The sequence below is a fragment of the Peromyscus leucopus genome, chromosome 18 (genome assembly GCF_004664715.2).
Source record: "Peromyscus leucopus breed LL Stock chromosome 18, UCI_PerLeu_2.1, whole genome shotgun sequence".
Taxonomy (NCBI): domain Eukaryota; kingdom Metazoa; phylum Chordata; class Mammalia; order Rodentia; family Cricetidae; genus Peromyscus; species Peromyscus leucopus.
Window position 1 is genome coordinate 1,435,153 of NC_051078.1, and position 23,474 is coordinate 1,458,626.

A 23,474-nucleotide genomic window follows, 5' to 3' on the forward strand; every position below is an offset into this window, starting at 1 on the left:
ACATGGGATTATTACAAGCAATTACTGTGAACATCCATGTGCAAGTTTTTGTGTGAACCAGTGTTTTCAGATTTCTTGGATACATGCCTAGGAATGAAATTGTTGAGTCATATAATGATGCTAATGTCTTAAGAAACTGTCAAACATTTTCCAAAACGGCTACACCATTTTACATTCCCACTAATAGTGATTTAAGCTTCTAATTGTCTGTGTCATTATATTTGTTATGCTCTTTATTTTAATCATCTTAGTGAGTATGAATGGCATCTCATTGTAGCTTTTAATCTTCATTTCTCAATGGTGGATGATGTTGATCATCCTTTGTGTGCCTAAGGCTATTTATGTATCTTCCCTGGAGAAACATCTGCACAAATCCTCTCCTCAGTTTTTTTTTAAACTTATTTTTATTATTTTTGGTTTGTGTGGATATGTGAGGCCTGGGGGGTATATGCATATAAGTGCAAGTACCCAAGGAGGCCAGAGCTAACCTCCCCCTGGGGCTGGCATTGCAGACAGTTGTGAACCACTGGACAAGGGGCCAGGAACCAGTCTGGGATTTTACTACAAGAGTGTAAAGATACTCCTAACCACTTAGCAGTCTTTCCAGGCCCCTTCCCCCATTTTTTAATCAAGTTATTTTTCATTTTATTATTAACTTATAAGACAGCATTGTGTATTCTAGACACAAATCTCTTCTAAGTTATGATTTTCAAATATATTCTACTCCTTGGATTGTCTTTTCACTTTATGGATAATGTTATTAGAAATTGGAAGTTGTTGGGCAGTAGTGGTGCATGCCTTTAATCCCAGTGCTTGGTAGGCAAAGGTAGGTAGCTCTGTGAGTTCAAGGCCAATCTGGTCTACAAAGCAAGTTCCAGGACAGCCAGGGCTACACAGAGAAACTATGTCTTGGGGGAAAAAAGATACATGGAAGTAAAAAATATAGAGATGTTTGCAACTATAAACTTTTTCCCTGACCCTTTAGTTATTAAGGAATATATCACTTAACTTCTACATATTGTGTCTTTTTTTTCCTGTCTTTTCAAATCATCAGCCTTCTTCATTTTTTTTTATCTTAAAATTTAATTTAATTTTACATATCAGCCACGGATTCCCCTGTCCTCCCTCCTCCCACCCCTCCCACCCTCCCCCCAGCCCATCCCCCATTCCCATCTCCTTCAGGGCAAGGACTCCCCTGGGGATTCAGCTCAGCCTGGTAGATTCAGTTGAGGCAGGTCCAGTCCCCTTCTCCCTTCACCCAGGCTGAGCAAAGTGTCCCTGCATAGGCCCCAGGCTCCAAATAGCCAGCTCATGCACTAAGGACAGGTTCCAGTCCCACAGCCTGAGGGCCTCCCAAACAGTTCAAGCTAATCAACTATCTCACTTATCCAGAGGGCCTGATTCAGTTGGGGGCTCCTCAGCTATTGGTTCATAGTTCATGTGTTTCCACTAGTTTGGCTATTTGTTTCTGTGCTTTTTCCAATCATGGTCTCAACAATTCTTGCTCATACAATCCCTCCCGGAGCTCCACCTGGGGCCTGGCTGTGGATCTCTGCATCCACTTCCATCAGTCACTGGATGAGAGTTCTACCACAACAGTTTGGGTGTTCAGCCATCCTATCACCAGAGTAGGTCAGTTCGGACTTTTTCTCGACCATTGCCAACAGTCTATTGTGGAAGTATCTTTGTGGATTCCTGGGGACCTCTCTAGCACTTTGCTTCTTCCTATTCCCATGGGGTCTTCATTTATCATGGTCTCCTATTCCTTGTTCTCCCTCTCTGTTCTTGATCCAGCTGGGATCTCCTGCTCCCCTAAGCTCTCTTTCCCTCGACACTTGCCCTTCATTACCCCTCCTCACGTCCAGTTTGCTCACGTAGATCTCATCCATTTCTCTGTCGTTGGGCGATCCCTGTGTCTTTCTTAAGGTCCTCTTTACTAGATAGCCTCCCTGGAGTTGTGAGTAGCAGTCTAGTCGTCCTTTGTTTTACATCTAGTATCCACCTACAAGTGAGTACATACTATGTTTGTCTTTCTGAGTCTGGGTTACCTCACTCAGGATGATTTTTTCTAGATCCATCCATTTGCCTGCAAACCTCATGATGTCATTGTTTTTCTCTGCTGAGTAATACTCCATTGTGTATATGTACCACATTTTATTTATCCATTCTTCAGTTGAAGGGCATCTAGGTTGTTTCCAAGTTCTGGCTATTACAAACAATGCTGCTATGAACATAACTGAGTTTGTGCCCTTGTGGTATGATTGAGCATTCCTTGGGAATATGCCTAAGAGTGGTATAGCTGGGTCTTGGGGGAGATTGATTCCCAATTTTCTAAGAAAGCACCATATTGATTTCCAAAGTGGCTGTACAAGCTTGCATTCCCGCCAACAGTGGAGGAGAAATTGAAGAAGATGTCAGAAAATGGAAAGATCTCCCATGCTCATGGATAGGCAGGATTAACATAGTAAAAATGGCAATCTTACCAAAAGCAATCTACAGATTCAATGCAATCCCCATCAAAATACCAACACAATTATTCACAGACCTGGAAAGAATAATACTCAACTTCATATGGAAAAACAAAAAACCCAGGAGAGCTAAAAGAAACCTGTACAATAAAACAACTTCTGGAGGCATCACAATCCATGACTTCAAGCTCTACTATAGAGCTACAGTAATAAAAACAGCTTGGTATTGGCATAAAAACCGACATGTGGATCAATGGAATCAAATTGACGACCCTGACATTAATCTACACACCTATGAACATATAATTATTGTGAGTGTCTTAATTAGTGATTCTATCACTTCGATGAAATACCATGACCAAAAGGCAATTTGGAAGGAAAGGGGGCTTTGGGGCTTATACTTCCAAATCATAGACTTCATCATCAAAGGAAGTCAAGACAGAGACTCGAACAGGGCAGAATCCTGGAGGAAGAGCAGAAGCCATGGAGGAGTGCTGCTTACTGACTTGCTCCCTGTGGTTTGCTCAGCCTGCTTTCTTATAGAACCCAGGACCACCAGCCCAAGGATGACACCACCCACAACGGGCTGGACCCTCTCCCATCAATCACTAATTTAAAAAATGCCCTACAGCCAGGCGTTGGTGGCGCACGCATTTAATCCCAGCACTCGGGAGGCAGAGCCAGGCGGATCTCTGTGAGTTTGAGGCCAGCCTGGGCTACCAAGTGAGCTCCAGGAAAAGGCGCAAAGCTACACAGAGAAACCCTGTCTCGAAAAACAAAAAAAAAAAAAAAAAAAAAAAAAAATGCCCTACAGGTTGTTGTTGTTGTTTTACAGCCCAATCTTATGGAGGCATTTTCTAATTTATGTTCCCTCCAAAATATGACTTTAGCTTATGTCAAGCTGACATAAAACTACCCAGCACACTACTTCTGTCTTAGTCAGTGTTCTATTGCTGTGAAGAGAGACCGTGACCATGGCAACTCTTATAAAGGAAAGCATTTAATTGGGGACTTGCTTACAGTTTCAGAGGTTTAGTCCACTGTCATCGTGGTGGGGAGCATGGCAGCACCGTAGGCAGACATGGTGCTGGAGAGGTAGCTCAGAGTTCTATATCTGGATTCACAAGCAGCAGAAAGAACCAGCGCTTCTGGACCTGGCTTGGGCTTCTGAAACCTCAAAAGCCCACCCCCAGTGACTCACTTCCTCCAGCAAGAACACACCTCCTAATCCTTTCAAATAGTGTCACTCCCTGGTAACCAAGAACTCAAATCTAGGAGCCCATTGGTGATCCCTGTCACATGCTAGTACCAGGGCCACAAAGGCAAGAGGATCAAACCTTCACTGTTATCCTTGGCTACATAGCAAGTTTGATGCCAGTCTGGGCTACATAAGATACTATCTTTAAAAAAAAAAAAGTAGGATGTAAAAGTTCCCAACTAGAGCTGGGTATAGTGTTGCACACCTTTAATCCCAGCACTCAAGAGGCAGAAGCAAGTGGATCTCTATGATTTCAAGGCCAGCCTGGTCTACAAAGTGAGTTCCAGGACAATGAAGCCCTGTCTAGAAAAAAGAAAAATGTTGTTGGGTTGCCTATTTGTCTCTTTAGCTCTGTTGGGTTTTGCTTAATATATTTACAAATCTGTTGTTAGGTGACTGTACTAAGCAAAAACAATAACATGAACTCTGGGGTTTTTTTGGTTTTTTTTTTCCTTTTCTTTTTTAACGTTTGGTGACAAAGCCTCACTATGTAGCTCTGGCTGGCCAGGAACTCACTATGTGCCCAGGCTAGCCTTGAACTTGTAGCCATCCTTCTGCTTCTGCCTCCTGAGTGTTGGAATGATGGGCATGCATCACCACTGTTTTTGGTTGTTTTTGCTCTTTTGGAGGCCCATCACCCAGCTCCCAAATAAATCACACACAGAGGCATATTCTTAATTATAAATGCCCAGCCTTAGCTTGACTTGTTTCTAGTCAGCTTTTCTTAACTTTAAATTATCCTGTTTACCTTTTGCCTCTGGGCTTTTTCCTTTTCTTACTTTTGTAATCTTACTTTCACTCCTGCTTTGTGGCTGGCTGTGTGGCTGTGTGGCTGTGTGGCTGGACCCATCTTTTTCTTGCTTTTCTCCCAGATTTCTCCTATTTATTCTCTCTGCCTGCCAACCCTGCCTATCCTTTCTTCTGCCTTCCTATTGGCTGTTCAGCTCTTTGTTAGACCAATCAGGTGTGTTAGACAGGCACAGTAACAAAGCTTCACAGAGTTAAACCAAATGCAACATAAAAGAATGCAACACAGCTTTGCATCATTAAAACAAATGTTCCACAGCATAAACAAATGTAACACATCTTAAAATAATATTCTACAACATACCACCACACCTAGTTTAAGAAGAAAATTTTAAATGATAATAGGTAGAGGTTTAGTCTATTCTGGAAAAAAAGAAATGAAGATTAAAGCTTAAATAAATGAAACAATAAAAACAGAGAAAGTCAACAAAACAAAAGGTACTTCTTTGAAAAGATCAATAAAATTAACTAAGTTATAGCTAAACTCACCAAAACTAACTAAAAGTAAGAACAAGAAGAAGAGTCAGATTACTAAAATCAGGAAATGAGAATTTTGAGGTAATAATATCTTTCTAGTAGCTCTGTCATCTGGGTTTGTGCAGGGACGCATCCCTCCGCCAAGCCTCCTGTAGGATCTACACTACTCTGTTTCTTCGTACCTCTTTAAATTTCTCATTGGAAACTAGGCGTGTTAAATAATGTAACTGACAGTTCTAGAAACCAGGTTTTGCTGCTGCTATTTGTTTTTGTGGTTGCAGCTGCTGCTGTATTTGTTGTCTGTCTTTCCTCAACTGATTTTGAAGTCTCTATCCTTTGCCATGTACAACCACTAAAGCCTCTGGCTAGCTTTGCAGTCAAATAACAAAACAGAGATTTCCTCAGATCTCTCTACCTTCCTGGCAGATGCCCCACCCTTTGCTGAGGGTGCTGTACCTGTTGCCTTCAGTGCACTAGCAGGCTAGACCTCTGACCTAGAATCCACTTCCTGCTGGAGCAGCACCTTGGCCAGAAGGTGAGCAATGCACAACTGTATACGTGTGCCGCCACAAGATCCCCAGGACTGAGTCAGAGCTGCTAAAAGGCCCCTCGGGACATCTCTAGATTTTCTTCATAAACTTTGACCGGTCTGTCTTTTGTTTCAGTGAACAGCACCACCGGAAAAATGGCAACTTTAAATTGCCGCTGACTTTTGGAGGTAACCAAATCAACACAAGCTCTGTGAATGAGGCTGTTCCAGCAATTGTCAAATAGAGACCCCTCTCTGAGGATGGGCTCTTTAAGAAGCATGGCGCTGCTGACCGCCTGCAGGAGCTGCTGGTTTGAGAGTGGGTCTGAGGTTTCCAGGCTGGAAGTGGGAAAGGGTGAAAATGAGACTCCTTAAATACCACTACACTGGCTGCTCTTACAATACTCAGCCATTGCTCTAGGAGACGGGCAGGGGGAATCACTTTGTGGGTTGAGACATCTTAGGTTGATTGCTAGAGTTCTGAGAAACTTTGATGTTGACCATTTTTGCTAATGACTTCTTGCTTGACTCCTCCATGCAGGAAGTGCTTCCGGCCCGCTCTGCTGTTTCAATCACATTTCTTTACTAGTCCCCTGGGACTCCGGGAGAGAAATAACCCAACATGAGCGTGCATATCGGAGCAGCCGCTGTGGAACTAGAAGGACACTGCCCAAAGAAATTAAAAATTGAACTACAAAAGGACCCAGCAATCTAACTTCTGGGCAATGCCTGGAGGAAAGGAGGCGGCTCCACATGAAGACACTTGCTCTCCCAACTTCACGGCTGCGTTTTTCAGGGGATGAAAACAAGTGTCCATTAACCAGCAAACAGATAATGAAACTGCAATGTGTATATAAAATACAGTAAGATATTATATTACCTACCCCCATTTGACACACCATGGATAGGATCAGAAGACATCATGTAAGTGAAATAGGTTACATAAGGATAAAAATCCTAGCTGGGCGTGGTAGTGGGTCACGCCTTTAATACCAGCACTTGGGAAGCAGAGGCAGGCACATCTCTGAGAGTTTGAGACCAGCCTGGTCTACATGGTGAGTTCCAGGACAGCCAGAGCTGTGTAGAGAGACCCTGTCTCAAAAAACAAATATATATATTGCATGGCCTCACTTCTGTGTGGAATCAAAAACTTTTTTCACAGGGATAGAGAATAAAACAGGGACTAAGGAAATGACTCAGTGAGGTGCCTACTGTCCAAGCACGAAAGCCTGAACTTGGGTCTCCAGCTCCCATGTCAAAGCTGGGGGTAGGCACCTATAACTCATCACAGGAAAGGGAGAGAATAGGCAAATCCCTGGAGATCAATAACCAGGCACCCTAACAGTGAGAGACACTGTCTCAAAAAAAATAACATGAAGAGTGAGTGATAGAAGACAGTACCCAATACCAACGCATCCTCAACACAACCATCTGCAGAAATACACACACACAAAAAAAAAAAAAAAAATTGGGTGTTTGTTTGTTTGTTTGTTTGTTTGTTTGTTTGTTTGTTGAAACAGGGTCTTATGGGGCTGGAGAGATGGCTCTGGGGTTGAGAGCACTGACTGCTCTTCCAGAGGTCCTGAGTTCAATTCCCAGCACCCACATGGTGGCTCACAACCATCTGTAATGAGATCTGGTTCCCTCTTCTGTGTACATAATAAATAAATAAATCTTAAAAAAAAAGGAAAAGAAAAGAAAAAGAAACAGGGTCTTACTATGTAGCCCTAACCTGCCTAGAACTTGCTCCATAAACCAAGTATGAGAGTTTGAATGTAATCGGCCCCCATAACCTCATAGAAAGTGGCACTATTAGGAGATGTGGCTTTGTTGGAGGAAGTGTGTCACTGTGGGAGCGGGCTTTGAGGTTTCCTACGCTCAGAATACCGCCCAGTGAGTCAGTCGATTTCTGTTGTCTGCAAGATGCGGGACTCTCAGCTCCAGCACCACCTCGGCCTGCACGCCGCCATGCTCCCCGTCATGATAATGGACTGAACCTCTGAAACTGTAAGCAAGCCCCCCAAATTAAATGTTTTCTTTATAAGAGTTGCCATGGGGTCATAGTGTCTCTTCACAGCAATAAAACCCTAAGACAGAAGTTGGTACTGGGAATGGGTTATTGCTGTGATAGGCCTGACCATGTGTTTGTCTGGAGATTTTTGGACTTTGGCACTTTGGGTTATGAAAGCAGCAGAATGCTCTAAGAACTGCTTAATGGGTCATAATAGTAGAAGCTTGGAAGACAGAGGTACTAGGAGTTATTTGCACTGTGGGAGGCTCACTCAAGAGGTTTCAGTGGAGAAGAATTTTAGTATGTTGCCTAAAGATTGTTCTTGTGATATTTTGGTGAAGAAAATGGCTGCCTTTTGCCCTTGTCCAAAGAGTCTGCCTGAGACTAAAGTGAAGAGTTTTGGATTAATTCCATTGACAGAGAAAATATCAAAACAGCCTAGTATAGACTCTGTCATGTGGGTATTAGTGGTAACTCTAATGAAGTTTTATAATGAAAAGGACCAAGCTGAGCATGGTAAATTACAAAAAAATAAATTTTGAGTAGAAAAAGAGCACCAGGGAATGGAATGGAGCGAAATCCTGTGTTCAAGATGATAAACGATTAAGAAATGGAATAAAAAGAGTGGTCACCTCAGGGCAAGATCCCACCTGGCTAAGTTTCCAAATTGTGAAAAAGAGCTAAAGAAAAGTCTAGAGCCAGATGTGGTGGTGCCCGCCTTTAATCCCAGCACTTGGAAGGCAGAGGCTAGCAGATCCCTGAGTTCTATAGAGCAAGTTTCAGGACAGCCAAGCTTAGGCAGTGAAAGACAGAAAGCTGGTGAAGATGTCGTTGAATGAGGGGGTCATGTTCCAGCCCAGTAAGCAGAAGAACTTGGCAGCTTCAGCCACATGGTTCTGGATTTAGAGTTATGGATAGAAAAAAGGAGTTGTGGAATAAAGCCACTGAGGCCAGACATGTGTCAGGGGTGCCCCTGAATGGAGGCCTAGTAGAGAGGCCATGTGAGTGAAGCTGTAAAGTTGAAGCCTGGATTGCCTTAGAGAACCAAGATCTGCCGGGCGGTGGTGGTGCACGCCTTTAATCCCAGCACTCGGGAGGCAGAGGCAGGCGGATCTCTGTGAGTTCAAGGCCAGCCTGGGCTACAGAGTGAGTTACAGGAAAGGCGCAAAGCTACACAGAGAAACCCTGTCTCGAAAAACCAAAAAAAAGAAAGAAAGAAAAAAAAAAAGAACCCAAGATGTTAGAGATGCCAGAACCATGGGACACCTACTGAGGAGAGCTGCTAACAGGGAGTGGAACCAGCCCAAGAAGAGAAGTGAGCTGCCGTCAACAGAGCTGAATGAAGTTGGAGATGTGGAGAGCGTTTTGACATCAGACATGGAGATGCAGAGTTTGGAGTTTGCCCGGCTGGTTTTTGGTCTTGCTTTGGTCCAGTATTTCCACACTATGCTCCCTTCCCTGAATTTTGGAATGGTAATGTATATCCTGGACCTTTATATGCTGGAAGTATCTGCTTTTTGATTTTGATTTTTACAGGGTATTACAATTAAGAGATTGCATGCATCTCAGAAGAGACTTTGAACTTTGAACTTTTAAACATTGTTGTGACTATGATAGACTATGGGGACTCTTGAAGTTGGACCAAATGCATTTTGCATTATGATATTGTTACAAGCTTATGGGGCCAAGGAATGAAACATGGTAGTTTGGATGTAACTGGCCCCCATAATCTCACAGGCAGGAGTACTGTTAGGAGGTGTGGCTTTGTTGGAGTGCGTATGGCCTTGTTAGAAGAAGTGCGTCACTGTGGGGGTGGGCTTTGAGGTCTCCTATGCTCAGGATGCCACCCAATGAGTGAGTCAACTTCCTATTGCCTGCAAGATGTAGCACTCTCAGCTCCAACACCACCTCCGCCTGCACACTGTCCTGCTCCTCCTCATGATGGTAATGGGCTGAACTTCTAAAACTGTAAGCGAGCCCCTTCAATTAAATGTTTTCTTTATGAAAGTTGCCATGGTCATGGTGTCTCTAACAAAGACACCAAGCTAACCACAAACTCACAGAAATACACCTGCCTCTGCCACCCAAGTTCACTACCAACACTGGGCCCTCAAAACTTTTTATTTTTTTTAAACAGGGTCTCTTTTTGTAGTCCTGGCTGTCCTGGAGCTTACTATGTAGACCAGACCGGCCTCGAACTCACAGAGATTCTCCTGCCTCTGCCTCCCAAGTGCTGGGATTAAAGGCATGCAACACCACATCCAGCCCTCAAAACTTTAAAATAGTGTTTACCCCAGTGGATTAGCAAGAAGAAACAGGGGATATGGATATGTAGGTCAAAGGCTACAAAGTAGCAGGCAAGTCTAGAGATCCAATATGCAACATGAAGACTATAGTTATAACCCACTGTATTCAAATGAATAGATTTTAGCCACTCTTGTGACTCCAAACGGAGAAACCCTGTGGAATGATGGGCATGCCAGCTTGCTTCAGTAGAGTAGCCGTTTTACCATCTAGATGTATCACATACCGTATGTGTTGTATACCTTACTTGACACAACAAAACTTACATCACGAATTAGAGAGACAGAGAACCCTAAAAGTTTCCGAGGATTCATTCAGCCTCCATCAGACCCCGAGCGAAGAAGCCTTAGGATGTCCCTATCCATCTCCCCAGAGCCAGCGTACCAACGGCAGGGAAGTGCAGAAGCCCCTTCCTGAGGCCAGAGCCGCCGGGCTGGCGTGGAGTGGGTGGGCACAGGGAGTGGGTGGGCACAGGACGAGCTGAGAGCCTCTCGCGCTGCTGGTGAACTGGTGCCTGAGTGTGTTGCTCACTGTGTTGGTGCAGCGCACACCTGTCCTGAAAGGGGGCACACAGTTTTGTTTCAGAACGCGCAGCATCATGGGCAACATTGGAAACTGCCACAGCTGATTCACATTCCGTCCATAAGCTGCTTGTGGCGGGCAGGCCAGTCGGACGCTGGAGAGGTGGAGAACTAAATATCTTCTTTTTTTCATGCTGTAGATATATTTAAAATGAAGAAATGGCAGCAAGGGGTCCCTCAGGGGTGTTGTACTTTTGATGTTTATTGCCAACCAAGCAAAAACAAATATTTTTGTTTAAACAAATTTTTAGACAGGGTCTCACTATGTAACCCTGGCTGACCTGGTATTAGCTACATAGACCAGGCTGGCCTCAAACTCACAGAAATCCACCTGCCTCTTAAATGTTCTTATTGTACGTGTATGTGAGTGTGCATACACGCACATATGTGCCTGTGTGGGTGGGTGAATGCCACATGTGTGCAGATGCCCACAGAGACCAGAAGAGAGTGTTGGATCCCGTGGAGTTACGTGAGCTGCCCTGTGTGCATGCTGGGAACCAAACTGGAATCCTCTACTGAGCCATCTCTCCAGCTCCCCAACCAAAATTTGTTTTGTTTTGTTTTTTGAGATAAGGTTTCATTCTTTAGCCCAGGCTGGCCTGGAACTCTCTCTGCAGCCTGGGATGAGCGTTAAAGGTGTGAGCCACCACACCCAGCCAAAATGTTTAATACAGCTGATATATGCGTGATGGTTAATCTTCATTACCAACTTGGTTGGATTTAAGATCTGTTGAAACACATCTCTAACATGTCTATGGGAAGGTTTTCCAGAAAAGTTTAACTAAAGAAGGAAGAGCCACCCTGAGTGTGGGTGGCATCATCCCGTGGGCTGGGGAAAAGGAGAAAGGTGCTGAAAACCAGCCTTCATCTCTGCCTCCTGACGGTGGACACCATGTGGCCAGATGCCTCCTGCTTCAAGTACCATGCCTTCCCTCATAAGGCCCTGAATCCTTTCGTTCTTAGACTGTGACCCAGAACCAATCCTTCCCTAAGCTGTTTTTGATGGACATTTTGTCACAATGAGAAAAGTAACTAATACAAAATGCAAGGATAATGTGCTCTGTTAATAGTAGCAGAGTTACTTGAGGCCCTTCCTGGACACAGGCCCAGGCCATCCTTCTCTTGACCTCTCATTGCTTCCTCGCTGGGGAGTTCTCTGCTCCCCTATAAGAGGGAAAGAGTTAGAATTCAAGTAAATTAGCCTCATTCTTTCCTGCCAGGATAGTTTCAGCTCAATGGTTCGATGTTGGATCCTCCTACCAAACTCCTGGGGAAGTGTGCCCCCCCTCCCTGTCTGTAACACACACACACACACACACACACACACACACACACACACACACACACCCTCCCCAGTTGGTGTCCTGCTTCCTGTTTCAGGCCTGGAGCAAGTTACCCCCTCACACTGCTCCTCTGGCCCGGGGAAACATTACAGAGCACTTCAAAATGAGACCAGAAGTTATGTCCTTCTCTACATAACTCATTCTCTGCCTCTCTGCAAAGAAGCCCTTCCACATCCAGGTGTTTTATAGAGAGGGGGTTTCACACAGACCTTTTCTTTCTCTCGATCCACGTTCAAGCTCCAGATTTTGGCCAAATCATACCAGAACTTTGTCCAGCTTTCATCGGATCCCAATGGGGGAGGAGCTAGCTCCAGTTCCACATTTGACGAAGACCAAGCCACCCGAGAAGCAAGTACATGGTATCATAGCGTGGATTAATTTTTCACCCAAGTCAATAAAACTTAGTTTTATATTAAGAAACCATGTGTCATTCCCTTTTTTGTTTTTGGTTTTTCTCTGTGTAGCCTTGGCTGTCCTTGATCTCACTTTGTAGACCAGGCTGGCCTCAAACTCAGAGATCTACCGGCCTTTGCCTCCTGAGTGCTGGGATCAAAGGCATGAGCTAACACCACCCAGCTCTAGAAATCCTGTATCACTCCTAATGTTAAGAATTGTACTCCATTCCTTTCAGGATACTAACTGTAATGTCATTGCACTGAGGAATCTTTGGCTGAGCTGGTTAGGGATTGCAGGTCTCTCGGGGCTTCCAAGCCATAGGTGCAAACTCCAATACTCTATCTCTCTATCTCTCTCTCTGACAAAAGAAAAAATAGGATTAGAGCGTATTCTAACACATGCACATCGTGCCGTAACTCATTTTTGCTGGGAATAATAAAACATCATCTTAGAACACAAAAGATCACAGGCAGGAGTCACACACTGCACACAAATGTATTTAACACAAGAAACACACAGGGTCCTGGGAGCTATAAGCTCTTCAGTCACTCTTCCTCATGCTCCCTGTGAGTGTCCTTATGACTAGAGGAAACTTAAAATCTAATGCAGGGCAGTTTAACATCCACCCTTTTGAAATGTGCAAGTATTGCCTTGAATTGCAAGAATGATATTTGCTCTAGCTGTTTACAGACCCTGACCTTTACCCTGGTCCTAAACCTTGCTCCATTCCTGGTCCTCTGACCCTCCAAGTGGAAAGCCCAGCCCCAGTCCCCGCCCCAAGTCCACACCTGCCTTATGAGATTTCTGGCCTGACCTGTGCTCACTGACCAGACCTCTCCTACCATTCCATCTAGGAGGTCCAGCTCCTGCAGATCCTAGCCTGCCTAATCTCGGCTGGATTTTACTTGAGCCCCAAAGCTAAAAGGAGTGAGAGTATGAGGAACTGAGGGATGTTTCCACCTGAACAGCAAGAGGCAGTAGCAGAAGGCGTGAGCAGAGGCCATCACATGCATGGCTTTACGAGCAGCATCAAGGAGCTCAGGTCTTGTGTTAAAGATCGTGGGAATTCAGTAGAGAGTGGATAGAAGAGAGGGTGGTAGTGAAGAATTCAGTCACGAGACAAGAGACACAGTGTGCCAGCCAGGGGAGGGCCATGGTCTGGCAAGGTCAGGCCAGGTCAATAGAGATGAAAGAAGTGTGTGATATTACCAAATCAGGAAACAGAGCTGACAGGGCTTAGGGACAGCTCACACATGCGGAACTGGGGGGGGGGGGAGAAAATATGAGCCCTGTCACCATTCCGAGTGTCGGGCTATACGCGTGTGCTGTGCTATACACAGTTTAAGCAGGACTGGGGTTAGAACATAGGGTGTTGTGCATTCTAACTAAGCAAACAGTCTACAACTGAGCCACAGCCTCAGACCAATACCGCGTATGAGTTTTATTTAATTTATTTTATTTAATTACGCCTCCATTAAAAAGACAAAGCGGGCTGGCGAGATGACTCAGCCAGGAGAGGTTCCTGCCACCAAAACTGACAACCTGTGTTCGACACCCAGAACCACACGGTAGAAGAAAAGAGCTGACCCCCAACAAGCTGTCCTCTGACCGCCACCCGTGAACCTTGGCGTGTGCACATGCGTGCGCGTGCGCACAAACACACAAGATGTGGTATTAAATTTTTTATTTTAAAAATGTAATAAAAAGTAAAGTTTGAGAAAGAGAAAGAGAAGGTGTACAGGTGAAATGACGAGATGTTTGGGGTGTGGCTGTGAAGTGCTGTCCTCCAGGTGAAATCACAAGATGTTCAGGGTGTGAAGTGCTGTCCTCCAGGCATGATGTAACCATTGAGCTCTTGGTAGAGGCTGTGCATCTGTGGGGCAGATCTAAACAGGAAAGTTCTCTCTCTCGATTTTGCTGTTATTGTAAGACTATCCTTAAAAATAGTCTTTGTAGCTAAGCGACATGGCGGTTCTCTTAAAGCTCGGTGTCCTCTGCAGTGGCCAAGGAGGCCGAGCTCTGTTACTCCGAAGCCGGGTGGTGAAACCTGCTTCTGTTTCAGCATTTCTCCAGGACCAGCATACCCCAGGATGGCACGGCACACAGCACATTCACCTGTCGCCAAGGCACCACTCTGGTTCCAAAGCTGCATCTCTCCTCTGGACCATCGAGAGGGTTGTCAGTGTTTTGCTCTTGGGCCTGCTTCCAGCTGGGTACTTCAGTCCCTGCTCTGTGGTGGACTACTCCCGGGCTGCAGCCCTCTCCCTGCACAGTCACTGGGGCCTCGGACAAGTGGTGACTGACTACGTTCATGGGGACGCGCTGCAGAAGGCTGTCAAGGCAGGCCTCTTGGGACTCTCGACTTTGACCTTTGCTGGGCTTTGCTATTTCAACTACCACGACGTAGGCATCTGCAGAGCGGTTGCCATGCTGTGGAAGCTCTGACCTCTTCGGTCAACACCTTAGACTGTATGCCTCTTTGCCTCTGCTCTGTCGATGCCAATCAGCTCACAGTGAGGGGGAAATGAAGGATAAGTCCATTGGTGGGGCAGAATTTCTTGTAATTACATGATTATTTTCAGAATTCATTTGTTGAGGAAAAGGTTTGAGAGGAGTTAACTTCAACTAGTCATGAGTCTGGGTTCCATAGTCCACTGCGTTGGTGGCTTCCTGCTCACAAGACCCACGGTGTAACTGCACATTTCACGAACTCATGTTGCCTTTAACTACCGTTTCTTGAGGAGAGTTCAGTTCTTTCCTGTTGGGATAAAAGGAGACTTCTCTATTTGGACTGGGGAGGGAGGACTGTTCATTCGTGAGTCATAGACTTTGCATGAAATTGGAAAGTCTTCCATTTGGAGCTCTGTTCAGTTGGCACCAGCTGTTGAACATCTGGGGAACTTCAAATCAGAGATGCTGATGTCTCCAATTACTGGCTTTTCTTAAGTCTTGGGAAGGAATTCGAGGAAAGGTGAATTTAAAGAGGTTCAGTTTAGGGAGTTCTCCTTTGTGGGTGGGTTAAAATATGATAGATTCCAAACAGGCTTACTCTTCAGATAAGTGTCCCTTGTGCAGAAATAAGCTATCCACAAGTAAGAGACTGAGTACTAAAGTGTTTTTCCCACTATGGGAATCGCTCATAAGAAATCAGACTCTGAAAAAGCAAAATTTTTAAATAAAATATTATATAATGAAAAAAAATAGTCTTTGTAGCCCAGCGTAGTGGTGCAGACTTTTAATCCCAGCACTCAGGAAGCAGAGGCAGGTGAAACTCTGAGTTCAAGGCCAGCCTGGTCTACAGAGCGAGTTCCAGGACAGCCAGGACTACACAGAGAAACTCTAAATCAGAGAGAGAGAATTTAGTAAGGTGACCTCATAAAAACAGGTATACGGAAATCAATAGTGATAATAAGTAAAGCAACAATCAATTATACGAAACAAATAACAGAGATTTCGAATAAACAACAAAAAGATGATAAAGCCGGACATGGTGGCACATCCCCTTAATCCCAGCACTCAGGAGACAGAGGTAGGCGGATCTCTGTGATTTTGAGGCCAGCCTGGACTACAGAGTGAGTTCCAGGACAGCCAGGGCTACGCAGAGAAACAAGGTCTGCATAGGTGCTCTGCATAAATATTGTGGCTTGGTGTTCTTGTGGGTCTCCTAACTTTGGGAGTGGATGTGTCTCTGACTCTTTGTGCCACTCTTGGTTGGGACTCTTTTCCTCCTGCTGGGTTGCCTTGTCTAGCCTTGCTCAGAGGGCTCTTGCCTTGCCTTATTGTATTTTGTTTTGTCATATTTGGTTGTTGTCTCTTGGAGGTCTGCTCTTTTCTGATGGGAGATAGAAAGGGAGTGGATCCAGGGAAGAGGGGAGATGATAGGGGGAGCTGGGAGGAGCGGATGGAGGGGAAACTGGTTAGGATGTATTGTATGAAAGAAGAATCTATTTTCAATAATACATATACACATACATATATAAATTAAAAGACAGTGAAATAAGAATAAACTTGCAAGACGTGGTGGTTTAAATGTAATTGACCCCCGTAAGCTCATAGGGAGTGCCACCGTTAGGAGGTGTGGCCTTGTTGGAGGAAGTGTGTCACCGTGGGGGTGGGTTTTGAGGTCTCATATATTCTCAAGCCATGCCCAGTATCTCAGACCACTTCCTGTTGCCTATGAGTCAAGATGAAAGGACTCTCAGCTCCTGCTCCAGCGCCATGTCTCCCTGCACACCTCCATGTCACACAGTGATGATAACGGACTAAATCTCTGAAAATATAAGCATCCCAATTAAATGATTCTCCTTCATGAGAATGGTGTCTCTCTTCACAGCAATAGAAACCCTAACTAAGACACAAGATATCCGATACTTATTGAGCGTGTGTGTGTGTGTGTGTGTGTGTGTGTGTGTGAGAGAGAGAGAGAGAGAGAGAGAGAGAGAGAGAGAGAGAAACCGGGCGGGGGAGGGGTGCTCATGTAACCTAGACTGGACTGGAACTCACCACCTGGACAAGGCTGACTTTGAACTCCTGATCCTCCTGCCTCCTTCCCAAGCTCTAGGAGGAGAGGCATGTGTCACCTGGTTTCTTCAGTTCTAGGAATGGAGTCTCCCGCAAGCCAAGCGAGCCCTCTACCCTCTGAGCCCCACCCACCTCCAATACTTATATCAACAGATTTTAAACCACTTGGTTTGGGACTGAGTTTATCACTCAGAGGTGGAGCCCTTGCCTAGCAACCCCCACCCCAGCCCAACACAACAACAAGAAAGATAAAGAGAGAAAGAACCTGGTCACGGCAACTGTGCAGCCCTTGAGACTGCCCACAAGGAGTTATCAACTGACCCCCAGCACTGCACCATAGTGCGCACACTCAAGAGCATACATACAAACACATCATACATACATACCTATGTACATACATACATGAATACAATATATATGCATGTATATATACATACATAAATATAATAAAGGAGGGTTTTTTTTTTATTCTAAGTGCCCCCTTACAGTGCAGAGCCTCAAGCACAGCAGGCCAACCCTCTCCTGCTGAGGCCTGTTTCCCATCCCAGAGCCTTTCTTCTGACCCTTAACCTCCCTCCTTCTCATGACCAGTCAGGCCTAACCGTGTACATTGTGTGAGAGCTCTGAGGGAAAAGACTTCCCCAGTGGAAGAGTTACAGCTCTGAAGGGAAAGGAAGCCTGGCAGGCAGGCAGGAGCCAAGGAATACCGCAGAGTCACACAAGAAAAACCCAGGAGGGAAGAACCAGGGAAGGCGGCAGCCTCTGCTCAGGCAAGAAGCAGCGGAGAACCGGGCAGGAGATGGAGTTTATACAGTTTCTTGGGGACGGAGCTTTCCAGATTGGGGACTGGTGGGACTTCAGGTCTTGAGCTTGGGGTGAACCCAGAGATTGGTGGGTTTTCAAATCCAGAGCTTGGCCTCCCTGTCTAGAGGGGCCGGGGACGGCCTTTGTGGCCGTTGGGGTCCTCAGGGGAGGGCCCGGGGCCCCCGAGTCTCTCGAGGGGCTTACAGGCATGCCGCTTGGCCACCATTTAGGGCAAAGGCATGCTGCTGGTTGTAAAATCCGAGGGGGTGTGGTAGGAAATCCAAACAGAATTTCTGGGTTGCACAACCTGGACAGAACTGAAGACAATGAGTCAGCTTTGCCTCCAGCCTTCGATCTTGGTGAGGCCATGATCTGAAACACGTCCCCAGGCCCCCTTCCTCCCCTCCTCTGAGGCAAGTCAGCATGCTCCGCGCCATTCATCTGCCCATCACACGGTGGCACAGGCACTGCCGTGGTCCTTCACCCACATCAAACTTCTGAAGAGCCTGTGGGGCTCGTGTGACCCAGGCTGCTGGAAGAATCTCATACACACGCTCCACCCAGGAAAGAGAATTACCGGGCAGGAGTCAGAGAGCAAAGTCCTGCCATGGGAGGACGGGAGACTTATATCTGCCAGACCAGGCAGAGGCAAAAAGCCAGTGTCCCGGGACGCACCAGCTAGAGCGGGCATCATGGATGTGCTGGTCCCGTTCCTGCAGCTGCTGGTGCTGCTCCTCACACTTCCGCTGCACCTGCTGGCTCTGCTGGGCTACTGGCAGCCCATGTGCAAAACCTACTTCCCCTACTTGATGGCCAAGTTAGCAAAAAGCTCCAACAAAAAGATGGAAGGCAAGAAACGGGAACTGTTTAGCCAGATAAATGATCTTAAGGGGACCTCCGGGAAAGTGGCCCTGCTGGAGCTGGGCTGTGGCACCGGGGCTAACTTCCAGTTCTACCCGTCCAACTGCAAGGTCACCTGCATCGACCCAAACCCCAACTTCGAGAAGTTCCTCACAAAGAGCATGGCTGAGAACAGGCACCTCCAGTACGAGCGCTTCATCGTGGCTTATGGAGAGGACATGAAACAGTTGGCGGACAGCTCCATGGACGTGGTGGTCTGCACCCTGGTGCTATGTTCAGTACAGAGCCCCAAAAAGGTCCTGCAGGAAATCCAGAGAGTCCTGAAGCCGGTGAGCAAAGTAGCAAGGGTGTGGGCCCCCGGGGGCAGGTGAGTCCGGCCTTGGCAGCTCTGGAGTTCAGGACCCCGGATGGAGAATCCCGGGAAGCCGATGTAGCCCACCCTCTGACAGCAGAATACGCCACCTGCTGTCATATACGGTCTAGGACCTCAGGCCTGTTCTGGTGGAGAGCCGATCTGTGTGCTCCGGGAATACAGGGGAGTGGGCTCAGAGCAGTGGGAAGGGAGCTGTGAAGACGCAGAAGACCGTGAGGTTTAAAATGCAGCGTTATGCTGCGGAGGAGGTGGGGGAACAAAAGGCTTGGAGTAGAAATGTCAGAGGGAGTAGGGTCTCTGAGAGGTTGAGCTGGGTGTGGAAAGAAAGGAATGTAGGGCAATTTCCAAAGTGTCTGGCTCGCACCACCGAAGGGGGAGTGGATGAAATGGCCACTTGCTGGAATGGCAAAACTCTGTTCTGAACGGGTTGGGTCTCAGGATCTGCTAAGACACCCATGCGGAGAAGCCACACGGGTCGTTAGAAGTTCAGGAAGTCAGGACACGAGGCGGCCTGGGGGAAAAAAAAGAGCTATGGCCAGTAGGACCTTTTAGTGGTAGTTCAGTATGGGAGTGAATGAAACCCCTGGGAAGAGGACATGGGAGAAGGCGCTAGAGGAGGCCCTGCGGTAGCCAGAACCCTGGGGTGTCCTGGTTGTGCTGGACACCAGAGTCTCAGGAGAGGCTGGGATCGTGTGTCTATCTAGCAGGTACATCTAACCCACAGCCTGGTTAGCTATGAAAGTGACCGAACACAAAACTATAAATGTGTTTAAAATACAGTGAGGCTTTTTGGGGGGGTGCCTTTTCGTAACTTAATCACAAAGTTCCTGAGGGCGAACATGGTAGACGACGAGTGTCGTGTCACCGTGCTGGAAGGTCCCACGCCTGGACGAACCCTCCATGTCTCCTGTCCCCCACCGTACGGTCCTTGTAGTCCTTCTGTGAAGATCTCTCACCAGTCATGGCCGCCCAGTTACCAGAAGCTCCTTACATCATCCACTGTGAGGAGGGCAGGAGCCAGACGTACAGACCACATCAGGAGCCCTTTGGTCCCTACACTCTCAGGCCAGAAGCTCTTAACTTCAGAGAGATCTGACAAGCTGGGTCTGAGAGAAGGAAGGGGCCATGAGACCCAAAGAGCAACAGGGAGTAGCTAGGCGACCCTTAACTCCCTCCTTCCTCCCTCCCAGGGAGGACTGCTGTTCTTCTGGGAGCACGTGGCTGAGCCTCGGGGAAGCTGGGCCTTCCTGTGGCAGCGAGTGTTTGAGCCCACCTGGAAACACATCGGGGATGGCTGCCACCTCACCAGAGAGACCTGGAAGGACCTGGAGAAGGCAGGGTTCTCTCATGTCCAAATGGAACGGCAGCCCCCTCCCTTCAAGTGGTTACCTGTCGGGCCCCACATCATGGGAAAAGCTGTGAAATAACCCTCCTCCAGGAGCCCATCTGCTCCCTCCCTGCCTGTAGTCAGAGCCACCCCGGGTGACTGGCATGGCCTCAGTGCCTCCTCCACAGTGAGGCTTCCTCCCTGCTCCCTCCGGAGGTATAAAACTATACAGCGCCATACTGTCAGGTGCAAAGCCCTGGACTTTGCCCACCCCCCTTCTAGGACCCCCGCTTTTCCTTTGTGCCCGTGGTGAAGTTCTCACTGCTGTTCTTCTGAGGCGACACCCATGTGCGCCTTGGAACTAGCCACAAGCCAGTGCCCGTATTCCCTGCCAGACCGCCTCAGCCCCCCTCCCTACTTCCCATTCCGTCCTGAGCTTCAGAGGGACAGAGGGAAGCCACACCCCCGGGATGAGAGAACAGCGCTCAATAAAACAACCAGAGTTTTTATTGTCAAATACTTTTTTAATAAATAGACAAAAACCGCTAGGCTGGTAGAGCACGCTAAGGTCGGAGGACAGGGCAGGCTGTGGAGGGAAGAGCCCCTGAGACAGTGACGCGATCTCCTCCCTGACCCTCTGTCTAAGGCACTTTGGGGAGACGTGCTATCCAGGGCGGGTGAGAGAGGGAGACCAGGACCCCTACTGCCCACCCTGCACCTTCCAGCCGTGCCCCGCAGCCCATCCCTGATACGCCCCCTCGTCTCACAGCATTCTAAGGGGAAGTTGGAGGGGTGGTTCTCATGGTGGGAGAGGTCTGTGCCCCTGGGGAAGTAGAGCCTGCCTTAGTATCTCAACGGGACGCCAACAACCTACTCCACTATCCCCATCCCCAGGAGCCATCTTGGGGAAGGGTGAAAGGGACCCGCAGGCCAGGCCTGGAACAAGGGAAGCTAGGCAGTGACGGGCACGGGGGTTCCATCGGGACCCAGATCAGGGTGCCAATCGGCATCCAGGATGGGGTGCGCATCAGAGCCCTCCCACTGGGAGTTGCCCCAGTTACTCCTCTGGATGGTGCCCGTCTTCTCCTCCTTGAACTGCTGTCGGTCTTCCCGGAGGATCTTCACTGCATGGTACTGGGGCACAGTGGCCTCGGGGTGCTTTGCGCGCTTGAAGAATCCCAGCTGTAAGGGCACCAAGACAGACCATGAGAAGCCTGCGGGGCTGAGGCCCCTAGGAGCCCCTGGCCATGCCTGAGCTAGAAAGAGCCAGCTGAAACAAAAGTGAGGTGGGCTGGCCAAATTCCAGCACAGCGGGCAGCCCCCGGGCTTGCTACCATCAGTACCAGGGTCCAAGGTTCTCACTCACAGCCAGAGGACCAGAAGGAAACCAAAAGTGTAAAACCAAGGAGATCTCCCTTGGTCCCTGGAAGAGAGGCTGGAAGCTGAACATCAGGACCTCACAAGCTTTTCTCTCCCACCCAAGCTTCTCCCAGAACACAAGATCCAAGGGATAAAATAGTGTCCCAGACCTCTCCAATACCCAGAATGATGGCCGTCCAGCCTCGCAGACATACACCTGTGTGCTGGTACACTGAATAGCATCCCCATGAATCTAACCCCCTCACCTACCAAGGTCGTGTTGGGCCTTGCATACTGAAATTCAGAACAGCCAAGACTCCTGCATGCTCAGACGGCACAGTATCTCCTTGCACAATCATCTTTGCACACTCATTCCCACATAAAAAGCATGCATGGAACCCCTCATGCCCACATGCTGGCACTCCTGGCCCACTCACTCCCTGTGCATGCTGGGCTATGTATGCCCGCTCACACTTACCTCAAACATTCGGTCCCTCATTACCCTTATGCACACTCCCCTCTTTATCTTGCACATTCCTGACCCCCGCTCCCAATGCTGGATCTGTACTTAGACACACACATACACACATAGATGCACACGCATGTTTGCATACACACGTGCACACACAACAGTTACCCCACAGTCCCTGGACCCCCAACTTCCATGGCCGAGGGCTGCACGGCCAGATGGGCTCGGTGATAATTGGTTGGAAATGATAAGCTTGGACTGTTCCGACGGAAGAAGCCACACTGGGATATTGAGGGAGAAGGGGACAGAGGCAGAGGATGGGAAGGCTGAGGCGGGAGGAGGCCTTTATATCTGCCTGTCTCCCTTCTGTGGGAGTAGTGGATGAGACTGGTGTCCTGAGGCCAGTCCTAAAGGCATTCACCATCCCCAAGACAACGGGGCAAGTTCTCCAACAGCACTGATGCCGCTCCAGCGCTGGTTCACTGATGATGCACACTTGTCACAGCCGGTGGGCAGGGCAGTCTACAGAGCCCCAAGGATGTGCTCTGCTCTGCACAAGCCCCACATGTGGCATGTGGCTCAGGGGTGGGTCCTGGTGGGGCATGAGATCCCCTGCACCGACATGTGCATGTGTGCGCTTTTATGTTGGGTCAACAGGATTCTGTCCCCGCTGCGCCGGAACAAGAACGGTTCTGTATGTGGCAGCTCCAGCCAGCTCCAAGCAGTTCCCTGGAGCTAGTGCTCCTCGTTGCTGGCCTTGATCACAGTTTCCTTTGCTGCCACAACTCTGGTTAAATCGGACCACACTTTCTACTCCCGTGGTTTTATCCACCTTGGTTATTCTGGAAGTCTCACATGCCGCACCTCCCATCTACCCACATCCCTATCCTACTTCATCATCTAAGGCCCAGCTCCAGGGAGTCATCCTCCAAAGCCTGCCTTCCTCTGAGTTCCCACTGTCTCAAATCAACACCTTCCTCTTGTCCTTAACTACATGGCTCCCCCACTCCCACTAGACTACACAATCCTTGAGGACAAGATCCACACCGGAATCCGCTCTGAAAACATCCAGGGCAGATGGAGTTCCTGGGGCGTGCAGGGTAAGTGTTCAAGGCAGAGTTGCTGAATGAATGCATGTGTGGGTGAGAGGCTAACCCCCTTACTCTAATTCCAGTTCACACTGGTTTCACCCCTCCCCAAGCCTCACCTTCCACAACAGCAGCACCAGCAGGGCCAGCACCAGCAGCCCAGCCAGCACTGCCAGGAGGATGACCCACCAGGGGATTCCTTCTGCAATCACGGCCACAGGGTCCAAGTACACCATCACTGGGATCTGAGAAACACGGAGTGAACAGGGCAAAAGCTGGAGTGGGTGAGAAGGAGGAGAGACACACACACACACACACACACACACACACACACACCCGCGCCCACCCCATCCTCCCGCCCACCCACCGGCAGCTCACCATTGTGGATGCGTCTCTGAGCAACAAGTTCTTGATAGAGGACTTCACTGTGATGTTGGCGCGGACGATCACTTCCAGGGACTTCACGGCCATGTACTCCTAAGGGATGGGGAAGGAGAC

At 48.0% G+C, this 23,474-nt stretch overlaps 3 protein-coding genes across 13 annotated transcripts in view; 2 read left to right on the plus strand and 1 right to left on the minus strand.

The window, feature by feature from the left end:
• The first annotated feature begins 14,118 nt into the window (after positions 1-14,118).
• LOC114681741 (succinate dehydrogenase [ubiquinone] cytochrome b small subunit, mitochondrial-like) lies at positions 14,119-15,375 on the plus strand. The gene has a single exon (XM_037211936.1). The coding sequence runs from the start codon at positions 14,140-14,142 to the stop codon at positions 14,617-14,619; it is 480 nt and encodes a 159-aa protein (XP_037067831.1). The 5' UTR covers positions 14,119-14,139; the 3' UTR covers positions 14,620-15,375.
• Positions 15,376-17,934: 2,559 nt separating this feature from the next.
• Positions 17,935-20,577, plus strand: Mettl7b (methyltransferase like 7B). The gene is made up of 2 exons (XM_028855429.2): positions 17,935-18,689; positions 19,924-20,577. Exons 1-2 carry the CDS (start codon positions 18,192-18,194, stop codon positions 20,158-20,160), a joined length of 735 nt encoding a protein of 244 aa, XP_028711262.1. The 5' UTR covers positions 17,935-18,191; the 3' UTR covers positions 20,161-20,577.
• The window catches only part of Itga7 (integrin subunit alpha 7), a 34,546-nt gene continuing 31,635 nt past the window's right edge, over positions 20,564-23,474 (minus strand). For 9 of the 11 annotated variants that reach the window (XM_037211937.1, XM_037211940.1, XM_037211942.1 and 6 more), the window contains 3 exons: positions 23,355-23,453; positions 23,096-23,221; positions 20,564-21,242 (listed from right to left, as the gene is read on the minus strand). In XM_037211937.1, coding sequence (XP_037067832.1) covers positions 21,012-21,242; positions 23,096-23,221; positions 23,355-23,453 — 456 coding nt within the window. In that variant the 3' untranslated portion in view covers positions 20,564-21,011. Of the gene's footprint in view, positions 21,243-22,056; positions 22,170-23,095; positions 23,222-23,354; positions 23,454-23,474 lie in introns of all 11 variants that reach the window. The other 2 variants (XM_037211939.1, XM_037211941.1) reach the window with 1 other exon arrangement.